A 14,503-nucleotide genomic window follows, 5' to 3' on the forward strand; every position below is an offset into this window, starting at 1 on the left:
ATCTTGAAGATACGGTTCGAGATTTGGTAAAAAAACAAATAATAAAGGAAAAGGTAAAACCAGCACAGCAACTTAACTCTGTATTGACCCCAAATTATCTATTGAGTCGTATTACAAGACTCCAAGCAGTTATAGAAATGATAGCAAATGGAGCTGCCCAGGCATTGGAGTTAATATCAAGTCAGCTAAGCCAAACAAAAACTGTAGGGTATCAGAATAGGTTGGCTTTACACTATTTATTGGCCAAAGAAGGGGGTGTTTTTTGGAAAGTTTAATATATCAAATTGTTGAAAATTGATGACCACAGAAAAGTCATTCTAGAAAAAGCAAAAGAAATCAAAGAAGAAAAAAATACATATGTATGTAATAACCCAGGTACCGGTCCAAAAATTAGAAAACAATGTTAAAACCTAGCTGGTAGGGTAATGTATTAGAAGAAATTAAGATCTTTCATTTTATGTGTTGCAACTATTTTTATATTTCTTCCTTGTGTAATCCCCTGTTTTATTTTGCCCGCATAGTCCAGAAGATGCAAGTAGATAAGAAATATTGCTCAAGCCAAAGGATTTACAAAGAATAAGAGTGGGGATTGTGAAAAATGCGTGTATTTTATGATTGGCTTTTTGGAAATAATAAAATGAATATTATATGTGTTGTGTTAGAAAGTAATGCTGTATTAATTCTCTTAAGTAGTGTGTTAAGTATAGGTTACAAAAACTGTTAAAATAGAAACTATGCTATGTAAGATACTTTTTTTAAAGAAAGGACTTGCAGCAAGATAGCGGCCACCGGACACCTGGATCTTTCAGAGAAAAAGAATTTATTGCCCTCTTATCAGAAGAAACAAACTTGTTCCCGCCTCCAAAGCGCTGTTAGGATTAGAAGGAAGAAGTGGATGATGAGCAGACAGAATCCTGTGTTTGAATGGAATTTATGCACCATGTACGAAGTGTATGACTATGCAACAGGCTATTGCTTTTAAGGGTTAATCCTTTGTTAACAGGGGTCCTTTTTCGGGCTCATGCTGCCCAGAAAAAGGTACCCCGATGTCCATAACTCTTTGTTTTTGTTGTCTCATATTGTCCTAATTCAAATTGTCCAAATTATTATTACTCTAATTGTATGACTATTTTTATAACCATTTTATTACTATTAAACTTTCAAAAATTTTAAAAGCAAGTGATTGGCGTTTTTCACACCAGTCAGGTGAAAATTATCAAAAGATTTTTGTGAGTTTTCTAATTTTGGCATTAATGCTGGCAAATTTTCAGGGTTTACTGTCTCATTTTGGGTCGAGAAATCTGTCCCAAACACTGAAGGGACTCTGGAGCTATTTGGGAACAGTTCTTTTTCAAAATTCTTTTGTATTGGGATCAAAGGGCTGGCATTTGCAGGGGCAAAATAATTCTCTGTCCTGTATTTATTAAAGCAGCTGTCATATTCCAACCTCCTCCTCCTCCTCCTCGTCGCATGGTTTGTGTGCATGGATGTGGCTGTGCAGACGAATCGTGACACAAAGTAGTCCCACTGGGTGCTAGGAGTGTGGAAGGCGAAAACGCAGAGGCACACCAGGTATCGGTTGCTCAGGGTTACGCGCTGCAGAGGGATCTCTCGGTGCCTGGCAGAAGTAGAGACGCAGAAGGATACGTGCAAGGCGCTGCAGTTTTCGCCTGCTGTGGTGCCGTGTATAGACGCAGTGGTGGCAGAAGTGGCGTGACAGGGCACAGGGATGCCGGCTGTGGCCGGACAGCGGCACGCAGCGGCTCGGAACCGGGACCGGGCTGTACCAAAGCTGTGGTGAACGCAGTGGGGGTTGGCGGTGGGGCCGTGGAGATAGAACTGTGCATGCGTGCGGCTGATCCCGGAAGCAGCGCTGTGGTTCGATGAGTCGGCATGGAGTGATATCGCTGGTGCTGGGGTTGTAGCAACTGCGCATGCGTAGGTTCTGTCACTACCGCAGTGCGGGCAGTCATCATGGCGGCGGGCAGGACGGGGCGTGCGGGAGGCAGCGGAGCTACGGGAACGGGGCTGCGGCTGCGGGCGTGGAAGGGAACGCCGGGACGTCCGTGGTTGCAGGAGGCAGCAGAGCTGCGCCATCCAGCAGCTCTGAAGCGGGAGGGTGCGGTGGGGAAGGCGCGGCTCGGCCCGCCATGCGGCGGCGGCGGCAGGAGAGGGGAAGCGACCACGGGGGGCGCTGATGGGAGCCTGGGCTGGAGCACCGCGGCGCTGGCATGGGATGCCTTGGGTGGCTGGGGCGCCGGGTAAAACAGTCATTAAAACACCCTAAAAATTATTGAAAAAACCCTAAAGGTATCCTAAACATTTCCAGAGAATTCCTAAAAAACTCCTGAAAAAAAAAACCTGAAATATCCCTAAAAATCCCTGAAAAATCACCTGAAAGACCCTAAAAAACAGTTTAACCCCTACCTGTAACACTGTGGCCTCCGAACATCATCTCTACCTATTAATCGGGGTAACTGCAAGACCCTCAAACACCACCACAATCACCAGCGTGAGTTGGTCTGGGCAGCACCAAATAAAAGAAAAAAAAAATCTTTAAAAATAGAAAAATTAAAAATAAAAATTAAATAAAAAATAAAAAAAAATAAAATAAATGCTTTAAAACTGGGAAAATAAAAAAAAATTAGAAAATTTAAAAAATAAAAAGCTTTAAAAACAGAAAAATTAAAACTAAAAATTAAAAAAAAAATTTAAAAAATAAAAGAAATGCTTTAAAAATAGAAAAATTAAAACTAAAAATGAAATAAAAATGAAATTAAAAAATAAAAGAAATGCTTTAAAAATAGAAAAATCAAAACTAAAAATAAATAAAAAATAAAATTAAAAAATAAAATAAATGTTTGAAAATAAAAAAATTAAAACTAAAAATTAAATAAAAAATAAAAAGAGCTTTAAAAATAGAAAGATCAAAAATAAAAATTAAATAAAAAATAAAAAATGTTTTAAAAATAAAAAAATCAAAACTAAAAATTAAATAAAAAGGAAAATTTAAAAAATAAAATAAATAGTTTAAAAATAAAAAATTAAAACTAAAAATGAAAAGAAAAAAAATTAAAAAATAAAAGAAATGCTTTAAAAATAGAAAAATCAAAACTAAAAATAAATAAAAAATAAAATTAAAAAATAAAATAAATGTTTAAAAATAAAAAAATTAAAACTAAAAATTAAATAAAAAATAAAAAGCGCTTTAAAAATAGAAAGATCAAAAATAAAAATTAAATAAAAAATAAAAAATAAAAAAATGTTAAAAAAAAAAATCAAAACTAAAAATTAAATAAAAAGGAAAATTAAAAAAATAAAATAAAAGCTTTAAAAATAGAAAAAGCAAAAATTAAAAATTAAATAAAAAATAAAATTAAAAAGATAAAATAAATAGTTTAAAAATTAAAAAATTAAAACTAAAAATTAAAAAAAAATTTTAAAAGCTTTAAAAATAGAAAGATCAAAAATAAAAATTAATATTAAAAAAATGCTTTAAAAATAAAAAAATCAAAACTAAAAATTAAATAAAAAATAAAATTAAAAAAATAAAATAAATGCTTTAAAAATAGAAAAAGCAAAACATAAAAATGAAAGAAAATATAAAATTGAAAAAATAAAATAAGTAGTATAAAAATAAAAAATTAAAACTAAAAATGAAATAAAAAATTAAATAAAAAATTTAAAAAAGCTTTAAAAATAGAAAGATCAAAAATAAAAATTAGCTAAAAAATTTCAAAAAGCTTTAAAAATAAAAAAGTCAAAACTAAAAATTAAATAAATAATAAAATTTTTTTTAAAGCTTTAAAAATAGAAAAAGCAAAAAATAAAAGTAAAATAAAAATAAAATTAAAAAAAATAAGTGATTTTAAAAAAATTAAAACAAAAAATTAAATAAAAAATAAAATTAAAAATAAAAAAAAGCTTTAAAAATAGAAAAAGCAAAAAATAAAAATAAAATAAAAAATAAAATTAAAAAAATAAATGATTAAAAAAATTAAAACAAAAAATTAAATAAAAAATAAAATTAAAAATAAAAAAGCTTTAAAAATAGAAAAAGCAAAAAATAAAAATGAAATAAAAAATAAAATTAAAAAAATAAAATATATGCTTTAAAAATAAAAAAACTAAAAAAAAAATTAAATAAAAAATAAAATTAAAAATAAAAAAAGCTTTAAAAATGGAAAAAAAAATAAAAATGAAATAAAAAATAAAATTAAAAAATAAAATAAGTGCTTTAAAAATAAAAAAATTAAAACAAAAAATTAAATAAAAAATAAAATTAAAAGATAAAATAAAAAGCTTTAAAAATAGAAAAATAAAAAATAAAAATTAAATAAAAAATAAAATATAAAATAAATGTTTTATCAATAAAAAAATCAAATCTAAAAATAAATAAAAACTAAAAAAATAAAATAAATGCTTTAAAAATAGATAAGGAAAAATAAATATGAAATAAAAAATAAAATTACAAAATAAAATAAATAGTTTATAAATAAAAAATGAAAACTAAAAACTAAAAAATAAAATTAAAAAAAACCAAATGCTTTAAAAAAATAAAACAAAAATTAAATAAAAAAATTTAAAAATAAAATAAAAAGCTTTAAAAATAGATAAATCAAAAATAAAAATTAAATCAAAAATAAGAAAAAAGCTTTAAAAATAAAAAACTCAAAACTGAAAATTAAGAAAAAAATAAAAATAAAAAAAAATTTTAAATGCTTTAAAAATATAAAAATTTAAACTAAAAATTAAATAAAAAGGAAAATTAAAAAATAAAATAAATGCTTTAAAATAGAAAAATTAAAACTAAAAAAAAAGATTTAAAAAAGCTTTAAAAATAGGAAAATTTAAAAAATAAATAAAAATTAAATTTAAAAAAAATTAATTAAAAATAATTTAAAAACTAAATAAAATCCGTAAAGTACTGTAAAGTACCGTAAAAGTTCCATAAAAGGTAGTGTCGTAAAGCGCGACTGTCGAAAAAACGCACCTTTTACGACAGTCGCGCTTTACGGCACCTTTTACCGCATTTTACGACAGTCGCGCTTTACGGCCCCCTTTACGACACTTTTGCGACAGTCACGCTTTACGGCACCTTTACGGCATTTTACGACAGTCGCGCTTTACGGCACCTTTTACGACACTTTTGCGACAGTCGCGCTTTACGGCACCTTTTACGACACTTTTGCGACAGTCGCGCTTTACGGCGCCTTTTACGACAGTCGCGCTTTACGGCGCCTTTTACGACAGTTTTGCGACAGTCGCGCTTTACGGCGCCTTTTACGACAGTTTTGCGACAGTCGCGCTTTACGGCACCTTTTACGACACTTTTGTGACAGTCGCGCTTTACGGCGCCTTTTACGACAGTCGCGCTTTACGGCGCCTTTTACGACAGTTTTGCGACAGTCGCTCTTTACGGCCCCTTTTACGACACTTTTGCGACAGTCGCGCTTTACGACAGTTTTACGACGATTATGGAAATTTTACGGCACTTTACAGCACTTTAGAGTTTTTATTTTGTTTTTCATGTATTTTTAATTAATTTTATTTTATTAATTTTGGGGTTTTTTAAATTTTTCTATTTTTAAAGCTTTTTATTTTATTTTTTAAATTTTTTATTTGTTTTTATTTTTAATTTTCCTATTTTTAAAGCTTTTTATTTTATTTTTAAATTTTTTCTAAATTTAATTTTTAAATTTAATTTTTCTTTTTTTAAAGCATTTATTTTTTTAATTTTGTTTTTTATTTAATTTTTATTTTTCTATTTTTAAGGCTTTGTATTTTTTATTTTTTATTTATTTTTATTTTTAAACCTTTTTATTTTTTAAATTTTTTTTATTTAATTTTTTTTATTTTTAAAGCATTTATTTTATTTTTTAAATATTTATATTTAATTTTTAATTTTCTATTATAAAAGGGTTTTTTTAATTTTATTTTTAATTTTTTTAATTTTTCTCTTTTTAAACTATTGTTTTAATTTTTTTTTATTTTTATTTTTCATTTTTCTATTTTTAAAGATTTTTATTTTGTTAATTTTTATTTAATTTTTATATTTCATTTTTTTATTTTTAAAGCAGTTATTATATTTTTTAATTTTGTTTTTTATTGAATGTTTATTTTTCTATTTTTAAAGCATTTATTTGATTTTTAAATTTTTTTAATTTAAGTTTTATATTTTCTATTTTTAAAGCCTTTTTAAAATTTTTTAAATTCGTTTTTATTTTTAATTTTTCTATTTGAAAAGCTTTTTATTTTATTAATTTTTTATTTATTTTTATATTTAATTCTTTTATTTTTAAAGCATTTATATTTTTTAATTTTGTTTTTTATTGAATGTTTATTTTTAATTTTTCTATTTTAAAAGCATTTATTTGATTTTCAAAATTTTTTTATTTAATTTTTAATTTTTCTATTTTTTAACCTTTTTAAAATTTTTTTTATTTGTTTTTATTTTCAATTTTTCTTTTTTTAAAGCTTTTAATTTTTTCAATTTTATTTTTAATTTTTTTATTTTTAAGTTTTCTATTTTTAAATTATTATTTTTTTAATTTCTTTTTTAAATTTTTAATTAAATTTTTATTTAATTAAATAATATATTTTATTAAATTTAAATTAAATTTTTAATTTTAAATTATTATTTTTTTAATTTCTTTTTTAAATTTTAGTTAAATTTTTATTTAATTAAATAATATATTTTATTAAATTTAAATTTTTAATTTCTTTTCTTCATTTCTTTTTTAATTTATTTTTTTAATTTCGTTTTTTATTTATTTTTCTATTTTTAATTTTTGTATTTTTAAAGCATTTATTTTTTAATTTTGGGGTTTTTTTAATTTTTATATTTATTTTTTCTATTTTTAAAGCATTTATTTTTTAATTTTGTTTTTTATTTAATTTTTATTTTTAAAATTTTCTATTTTCAAAGTTTTTGATTTTTTAAATTTTATTTTTTATTTATTTTTACTCTTAATTTTTAATTTTTAAAGCATTTATTTTTTTAATTTTATTTTTTATTTAATTTTTATTTTTAATTTTTCTATTTTTAAAGCTTTTTATTTTATTTTATTTGGTGCTGCCCAGACCAATTTAAGCTGGTGATTGTGGTGGTGTTTGAGGGTGTTGCATTATGGCACTACATTTTATGGAACTTGTACGGCACTTTACAGCACTTTACAGTTTGGTTTTTTTTATTATTTATTTTTAATTAATTTTGTTATTTTATTTATTTTTATTTTTAATTTTTCTATTTTTAAAGCATTTTATTACATTTTATTTGGTGCTGCCCAAACCTGCCGTAGTGCATTTTTATACTTTGTAATACTTTGAAGTAATTTTGTTTTGTATCCTCATATTTTTCCCAAATGGTTTATCCCAAACTGTACCCCCCTCCTTTTACCTGTGTTATCCCTCTCCCGGGATGAGATCATCCCCAAACCCCCACCCTGGCTCTCTGTCAATCACTCAGCCTCCCATTCCCTCCATCCAGAAGTTTCGGTCCAAGTCCTCGAGTGATTAGACAGAGGCTAGGGGTCAGCCCCCCAAGCCTTGCCCCATACGCTGTCCTATATGTCTATCCCCCAGCATCCATCCCTTAGGGTCACTTAATGGTTGGTAGGGTGTTATCTACTGTCGGTTTCCACCTCCCTTAAAATGTAACCTTGGAACATCTCCCGGGGCTCTCGGCAGGAGCCCCCTGAGGTGCAGGAGCTCCTATGGGACTCCTAATAAAACCTTGCATTAACCCCTGCTAAGAGTCGGCCCTTTATCATCTACCGCTGTCTCTGGTGTCTCTTGTGCTGCAAAGGCGACCAGGCCAGGTGCCCTCAGCACCCTAGGGGCACACACAGAGAGTATCTCCCCCCAGCCCAGGTGCCCTCAGCACCCTCAGGGCACACACAGAGAGTGTCTCCCCCCAGCCCAGGTGCCCTCAGGGCACAGAGAGCGTCTCCCCCCAGCCCAGGTGCCCTCAGTACCCTCGGGGCACAGAGAGTGTCTCCCCGCTCTCAGCCGTGTCGGGGCTGCCGACTCAGGACCGGCCGAGGGTTCCTGAGGGGCTCGCACAAACCCACTCGGCCGCTGATTGTGGTGGTGTTTGAGGGTCCTCCAGGACAAGGGAGGAGATGAGAATCTTGACTCCCCCTTTCAGAAGGCTGAAATATTATTTTATGATCTCTATTATATTAAAAGAAAATGAGATATTAGAACTACACTAAAAGAGCAAGGAGACATCAGAAAGCTGGAAAGGAATGAATAATAAAAACCTGGGACTGATCACAGCCCCGACACCGCTGGACCATGATTGGTCATCAAGTAGAAACAATGCACAGGAGACCAACCCAAGATGCCCCTGTTGCTAAACCATCTCCAGGCCACACTCCACAGCCAGCAGATTGTTATTGGTTCCATTTCTGTTCTGAGGCTTCTCAGGAGAAAAAACCCAGCAAAAGGATTTTCATCAAACACGTCAGTGCCAGGTGATGGCACAGGCAGCATGGGCTGGCAGAGGTCACTGTGTCATCCCTGCCAGCCCAGGTGTCACAGCAAGGAGGAGAGAGTTCACCCTGTGCTCACCCTGCAATACAGAGCAATACAACACAACACACACATTAACACAAGATGATAACCTTTTTCTATTTTCATTACTTGTGGATTTATTGTTACAGGACACCCAAAACAACAAAAGCACACAAAAAACAGCACTCATCTACCATTAACACCCCCTTCAAATTACACACAAACTCACCATCCCTCTCACCACAACTGCTAAATTACACCCCAGCAATCATTGCTCCTTGGGAACGTGGTTCCCGGGAGCCTCCAAAAATTCCTCCTACCTGAAGAAATACCCGGTCCCTGGAGGGTCTGTGCCCAAACTTTGGCGATGAACGTCGCCTCGCTGACCGACCGGGACCGGGGAAAAAAAACCCAGCCAGGGGAAAAAAAAAAAGAAAAAAAAAACAGCCGGGGGGGTGGGGGGGGTAAACCCGGCTGGGGATTTTTTACTCTAAATTTACAAATGAGTTGAAAAACCTGAAAAGCAAAAGTCATACACACAAGGTTAAATCCAGTCAGCATGCGCTCACACACGCAGAGACAAGCAGACGCAGACAGACACAGGCACGTGCTCTCACACACGCTCACGCACTCCTCCCATTTAAACGTTCCCTGCAGCTCTTCCTCGAGACGCTGAAGAACGCGCTTCCACGCTTCTTCTGGCTGCCGCTCCTCGACGTCAAATGGTAGATTCTGGGGAAATCGGCAGCCTCGGGGACCTGTGAGACGACAGGAAGCGGTCGATGAGTGGCTGACAGCTAGGACTTGTCCCCGCTCTGGACCAATAAATTTTCTACCCAAAACCCCATTAAAGACAGATGAACTGTAAAGTTTTTATAACTGTTCTACCTAACTGTGACTATGTGCCAGGGCAGGGCAGCTCTGAGCTAAGTGGTACAACATGAGTACACACAACAAAAGCAGACGCATACAGTGCAAGTGTACATGGAGTGTAAGTCCATACAATATAAGCCAGCATAGGTACACACAATGTAAGTACATAGAGTGTGAGCCAACATAGGTAAACGCAATGTAAGTACATACAGTATAAGTACATACAGTATAAGCCAGCATAGGCATAAACAATGTAAGTACATACAGTATAAGCCAGGACTTGAGATAGCTCTTTGGAAGATTAATTCTTGAGCCCTATACCCCTCGGGAGGATGGAACCTATGGAACGCCTGCAGTCACGTGAGGAGGGTGTAAGACGCTCCCTCAGGAAGTCCAAGAGAATGGCGTGGAAAAAAAGGCACTACCAAAGCCGGTAGTGGGAAGGAAGACGGATGAGAACATCTTGTCCCTTTGAGACATTCCTGTCTCAAAGAGTAAAAATGTAAAGATGCCGGAATAAGGGATATCCAGAAAGGAACGCGAGTAGAATATGGCCTACGTGGCACGGAATAGTGCCGATAAGCGTCGAGACGTAATGAGGGCCTATGACGTGGAAGACGACGGACACAGACTACATAACACAGACACAGACAACATAACATAGACACAGATGACATAACACAGAGACGAGTGACAACTGCCTGGCACTGTCCCCGTAGGGACCCGAGATTCCTAGTGCAAGGTGAGCCAGAGGCTGATGATGCCAAAGGAAAGGAAGCCCTATGACAAGACCACATGATGATGAAATGTAACTCATTAAAACAAGTTAGTGCCAAAGTACTTAAGCGGATGCTCGAGAGGCTCGGCGAGCCTAGAGAAGGAAGCCGACTGCCGGGTGACCGTGGCCGTAGCTCCGGACGTGAAGGTGAGCTCCTCGGGGGAAATCCATGACGACGTCGAGTCGAGGGAGGCGGACGACGCAACGTACACGAAAATGTGAAGATGGGTCGGAACTGCCCTGCCCGGCAAAGGCTCTGGCGAGGCTGAGGGGAAACCCTCTCCCTTTGCTTCCAGAGAGCCCACGCCCCTACAGACCTCTCCCCTAAGCTGACATCTGATTGCCTCCTGTGAGAGTAAAGGCTATTCCCCTTCTCCCAACAGCTGGCCCCGACATTTAGCTTTTAGAAGAGGAACGGACAAAATCCATCCTCGGTCGCACATGGACGTGGAGATGCTCTCCGTGTGTGCTTTGGTGCTGCCATTTCCAAGCTTGGGCTACGAGCCTCCTCAGGGTACCTAAGACAAAACAGAAAACGTGACTATTGCCCTCAACAACAGTAATTCCCGGGACTCCTCCGCACCGCTGCCCTGGCTCACCTCAAATCTTGATTTGACTCCGGAGGGTGCCCAGAAGAGACCTGCAAAGAGAAAAGGGACACGCTTAGCAGGCTGCTGTGTAACGCTCACCTAGGAGTCAGCCTGCCTAAACTCCGACTCACCTGCCCTCCTCTGATCCAGGGCGTGCCTAGGGCAGCGACAGCACCTGCAATGAAACAAAGCAGAAAAGCATGCTGAGATACTGTGAAAACACAACCTCCCAAATCTGACAAGGATGCCACACCGATACCTTAAGCTCTCACCCACCTGGCATAGGCATGCTTGGCCAGGATAAATGGCAAGTGGACCACCTAAAATAAAAACAAGAGGAGATGCTTAGAGCTGCACCAAAACTGAGACATCAGCAATAACAACTGCTTCTGTACGCTACTCAATGCTCACCTCGCCCACTCGGCCTTGACTGCTGCTCTCGGCCTTGACCTCCTAAAAAGAGAGACAAAGAACAATGCTGTAACAGCCACCATTTATGCTTCCTCTGCAGAAACAAACAGCGACTGACCTGTTCGGGGCAATCCCCGCACCTGGGATGGGGGCTCTGCCCTGGATTTTATCCTTCTGCATCTGAAAGAAAGTTAGGACAAGAGTCAAACTGTTGCAGGATAACTTAAGAGCTCCAGATATCCTGTGTCCATCTACAAATCCCACCTAGAGTCCAACTACACCCCACATTACAAACTTCAAGTCCCCGGGACTTCTCCTATTGCACCAGGCTATGCGGCAGGGCAGAGCAGCTCCGGCACAATTGTGTGCAGACACCCGTGACACAGGACGGGACGTGACAAACAACGGGGACACAACACGGACAGAAATCTCCTGGCAAGGAAAATGGCTGCGAGGACTGAGAGAATGCAAAAGGAGATGACCGAGGGGAGACCGAGGGTGAGCTGATGAGGCTCAGAGAAACCTGGAGGAACAAGATGCTAACCGAATGATTTATTCCAAGAACTGCAAAGATGGATGCCCAAGAATCCTACGGCCAGAAGCCTCTACCTGCCCTCACATTCTTTCGAGTCCTCGTCCGCCATAATGGATCCTGGCGGGGCAGAGCTGTCCACACAGCTCAGAACAAGACCTGAAAAGACATCTGACCAGATGCTTCTAAAGAGACAAGAGAGTCTGATGCCTGTCTGAGCTCCTGAGTCCAAAGTTCTATGGCATTGGTGCCACGCCAAGGAATGCAGAGATCGCAGACGCTAACAATGATGGCAGGGTTTCTGACAGGCCACTCCAAAGCCTAAGGTAAAGGACATGACATATGCAAACACACATAATACACAAAAGACAAGTGACACGATACACACCGGGACTGCTCTGCCCTGCGCACCTCAGCACTGTGATCCAAAGTCAGGCTTTGCTTTTATGGGGCCTAAGGGGCCGCTTCATGGACGTCCCCACCTCCAAAGCGGACTGAAAAACCCCTCCCAGTAATTCCCGACCCAGCACCCTGCTTTCATCCCCTCTGTGGGTCGTGGCCCTCTACTTATCTCTCGCACAGCTGGGGATGCCGGTCTCGGGTGTGAAGAAAGGCCGCTTCGTCAGCTGGGAAGGTCCTGCTGGCACCGGGCTGGTGACTCTTAGACAGCTGTATTAAAGAAAACCAAACATCAGTGCCCGATCTTGGCAGCCCCTCGGCCAAAATCCCACAAGTCTGCTACTCACCCTTCTCCTAAGAACACTCAGCTGCTCGGGCCGCACGCTTCGGGCACGCTCGGAGACCGAGGCCGTCGTCCCAGGGGGTGCCTGGGTTAAGAGATGAGGTGATTTGGCATGGCTGAAACCTGAGGGGACCCTCGCTCCTCCTCCCTACTTCCCCGACTCACCACAACTCCTTGGCAGGTGCCCAAGGTCACCTGGATGGCACCTTTAAATAGAAAAGATCAAGGCTTCATCACCAGGTCCTGTAACGCATCCACAGGGCTCACACGTGCAGGGAACCTGGTGCATCGGCCGGCTGGTGACTGGGGCTCGGCAGGCTCCGAGCGGATTGCCTAAGGCACAAAAAAGAGAATGGAGACTTAGACTTGGCCCAGGAATTGAGACCTCAGCAACAAGAAATGCTCCTGATCACCTTGCTCTCCTGAACTTGACTGCTGAGATCCAGCTTTACTTCCTAAAAATAAAGAAAAAGAACAGAGCTGTAACAGGGTCACCCTCGACACTTCCCCTGCAGACACAAATGGTGACTGACCTGCTTGTGGGAACCCACTCACCCAGGATGGGGGCTCTGCCATGGGTGCAATGCATCTGCACCTGAAAGAAAGTCAGAACATATGTCAAACACCTGCAGGATAACTCAAAAGCTGCAAACACCTTAGGTCAATCTAGGAATGGCATCTGGATTCCAAGTACACCCCACATTACAAATTTCAACTCCCCAGGGCTTGTCCTATTGCACCAGGCTATGCGGCAGGGCAGAGCAGCTCCGGCACAAATGTGTGCAGACACCCGTGACACAGGACGGGACGTGACAGACGACGGGGACACGACACGGACAGAAATCTCTGGGCAAGAAGGATGACTGCAAGGACTGAGAAGATGCCAAATGAGATGACCGAGGAGAGACTGATGGTGAGCTGATGAGGCTCAGAGAAACCTGGAGGAACAAGATGCTAACCAAATGATTTATTCCAAGAACTGCAAAGATGGATGCCCGAGAATCCTACGGCCAGAAGCCTCTACCTGCCCTCATGTTCTTTCGAGTCCTTGTCCGCCATAATAGATCCCGGCGGGGCAGAGCTGTCCATACAGCTCAGAACAAGACCTGAAAAGACATCTGACCGGATGCTTCTAAAGAGACAAGAGAGTCTGATGCCTGTCTGAGCTGCTGAGGCGAAAGTTCTATGGCCTGGGTGCCAGGCCGAGGAATGCAGAGAGCACAGATGCTAACAATGATGCCAGGGTTTCTGACAGGCCCCTCCAAGGCCTAAGATAAAAGACATGACATATCCAAACACACATAACACACAAAAGACAAGTGACATGATACACACCGGGACTGCTCTGCCCTGCGCACCTCAGCACTGTGATCCAAAGCCAGGCTTTCCTTTTATGGGGCCTAAGGGGCCACTTCATGGATGCCCCCATCTCCAAAGGAGACTCAAAAACCCCTCCCGGTGGGTCCTGCCCTGCGCCCCGCTTTCATCCCCTCTGTGGGTTGTACCCCTCTACTTATCTCTCAGACATCTGGGGATGCAGGTCCGTGTCAGGTGCAAAAGAAGGCAGCCTCAACATCTGGGAAGTTCCTGCTGGCACTGTTGTTCAACAGCTTCCTGTTGTTTCTCAGTCAGCTACATGAAAGAAATGCAAATATCAATGCATGATCTCCGCAGCACACTGGCCAAAACCCAACAATTCTGCCACTCACTGTTCTCCTAAGAATGCCCGGCTCCTGGGGCCGCACCCTTCGGCCGCGCTCCGAGGCTGATGCCGTTGTCACGGGTTAAGCCTGGGGTAAGAGGAGATGAGGTCATGTGGCATGGCTGAAACCTGAGGGCACCCTTGCTCCTCCTTCCTGCTTCCCCTACTCACCGCAACTCCTTGGCAGCTGCCCAAGACCACCGGGATGGCACCTTTAAATAGAAAAGATCAGGGCTTCCTCACCGGATCCTCTAACGCATCCACAGGGCTCACATGTGCAGGGAACCCGGTGCGTCGGCCGGCTGGTGACGGGGGCTTGACAGGCTCCCAGTGGATTGCCTAAGGCACAAAAAAAGAG

The 14,503-nt window shown here is 38.4% G+C and overlaps 1 protein-coding gene and 1 long non-coding RNA gene across 3 annotated transcripts; both read right to left on the minus strand.

Annotated features, from left to right (window-relative positions):
* Positions 1–8,143: 8,143 nt before the first annotated feature.
* Positions 8,144–11,678, minus strand: LOC136565946 (uncharacterized). Of its 2 annotated transcripts, XM_066564858.1 has the most exons (8): positions 11,288–11,678; positions 11,170–11,211; positions 11,035–11,078; positions 10,890–10,933; positions 10,768–10,808; positions 10,589–10,686; positions 9,149–9,275; positions 8,144–8,575 (listed from the first exon to the last, which is right to left on the minus strand). In XM_066564858.1, the coding sequence occupies exons 1-8, from the start codon at positions 11,347–11,349 to the stop codon at positions 8,560–8,562; spliced, it is 474 nt and encodes a 157-aa protein (XP_066420955.1). In that variant the 5' UTR covers positions 11,350–11,678; the 3' UTR covers positions 8,144–8,559. The 2 variants fall into 2 exon arrangements, with proteins under 2 accessions (XP_066420955.1, XP_066420954.1); XM_066564857.1 differs by lacking the exon at positions 8,144–8,575 and having other exon boundaries at positions 8,610–9,275; positions 10,610–10,686.
* A 538-nt stretch (positions 11,679–12,216) lies between these two features.
* LOC136566067 (uncharacterized) lies at positions 12,217–12,743 on the minus strand. The gene is made up of 3 exons (XR_010784977.1): positions 12,609–12,743; positions 12,448–12,528; positions 12,217–12,370 (listed from the first exon to the last, which is right to left on the minus strand). It is a non-coding gene; the product is annotated as an uncharacterized lncRNA (long non-coding RNA).
* Between the last annotated feature and the right edge of the window lie 1,760 nt (positions 12,744–14,503).

The sequence above is a fragment of the Molothrus aeneus genome, chromosome 23, assembly GCF_037042795.1.
Source record: "Molothrus aeneus isolate 106 chromosome 23, BPBGC_Maene_1.0, whole genome shotgun sequence".
Taxonomy (NCBI): Eukaryota; Metazoa; Chordata; class Aves; order Passeriformes; family Icteridae; genus Molothrus; species Molothrus aeneus.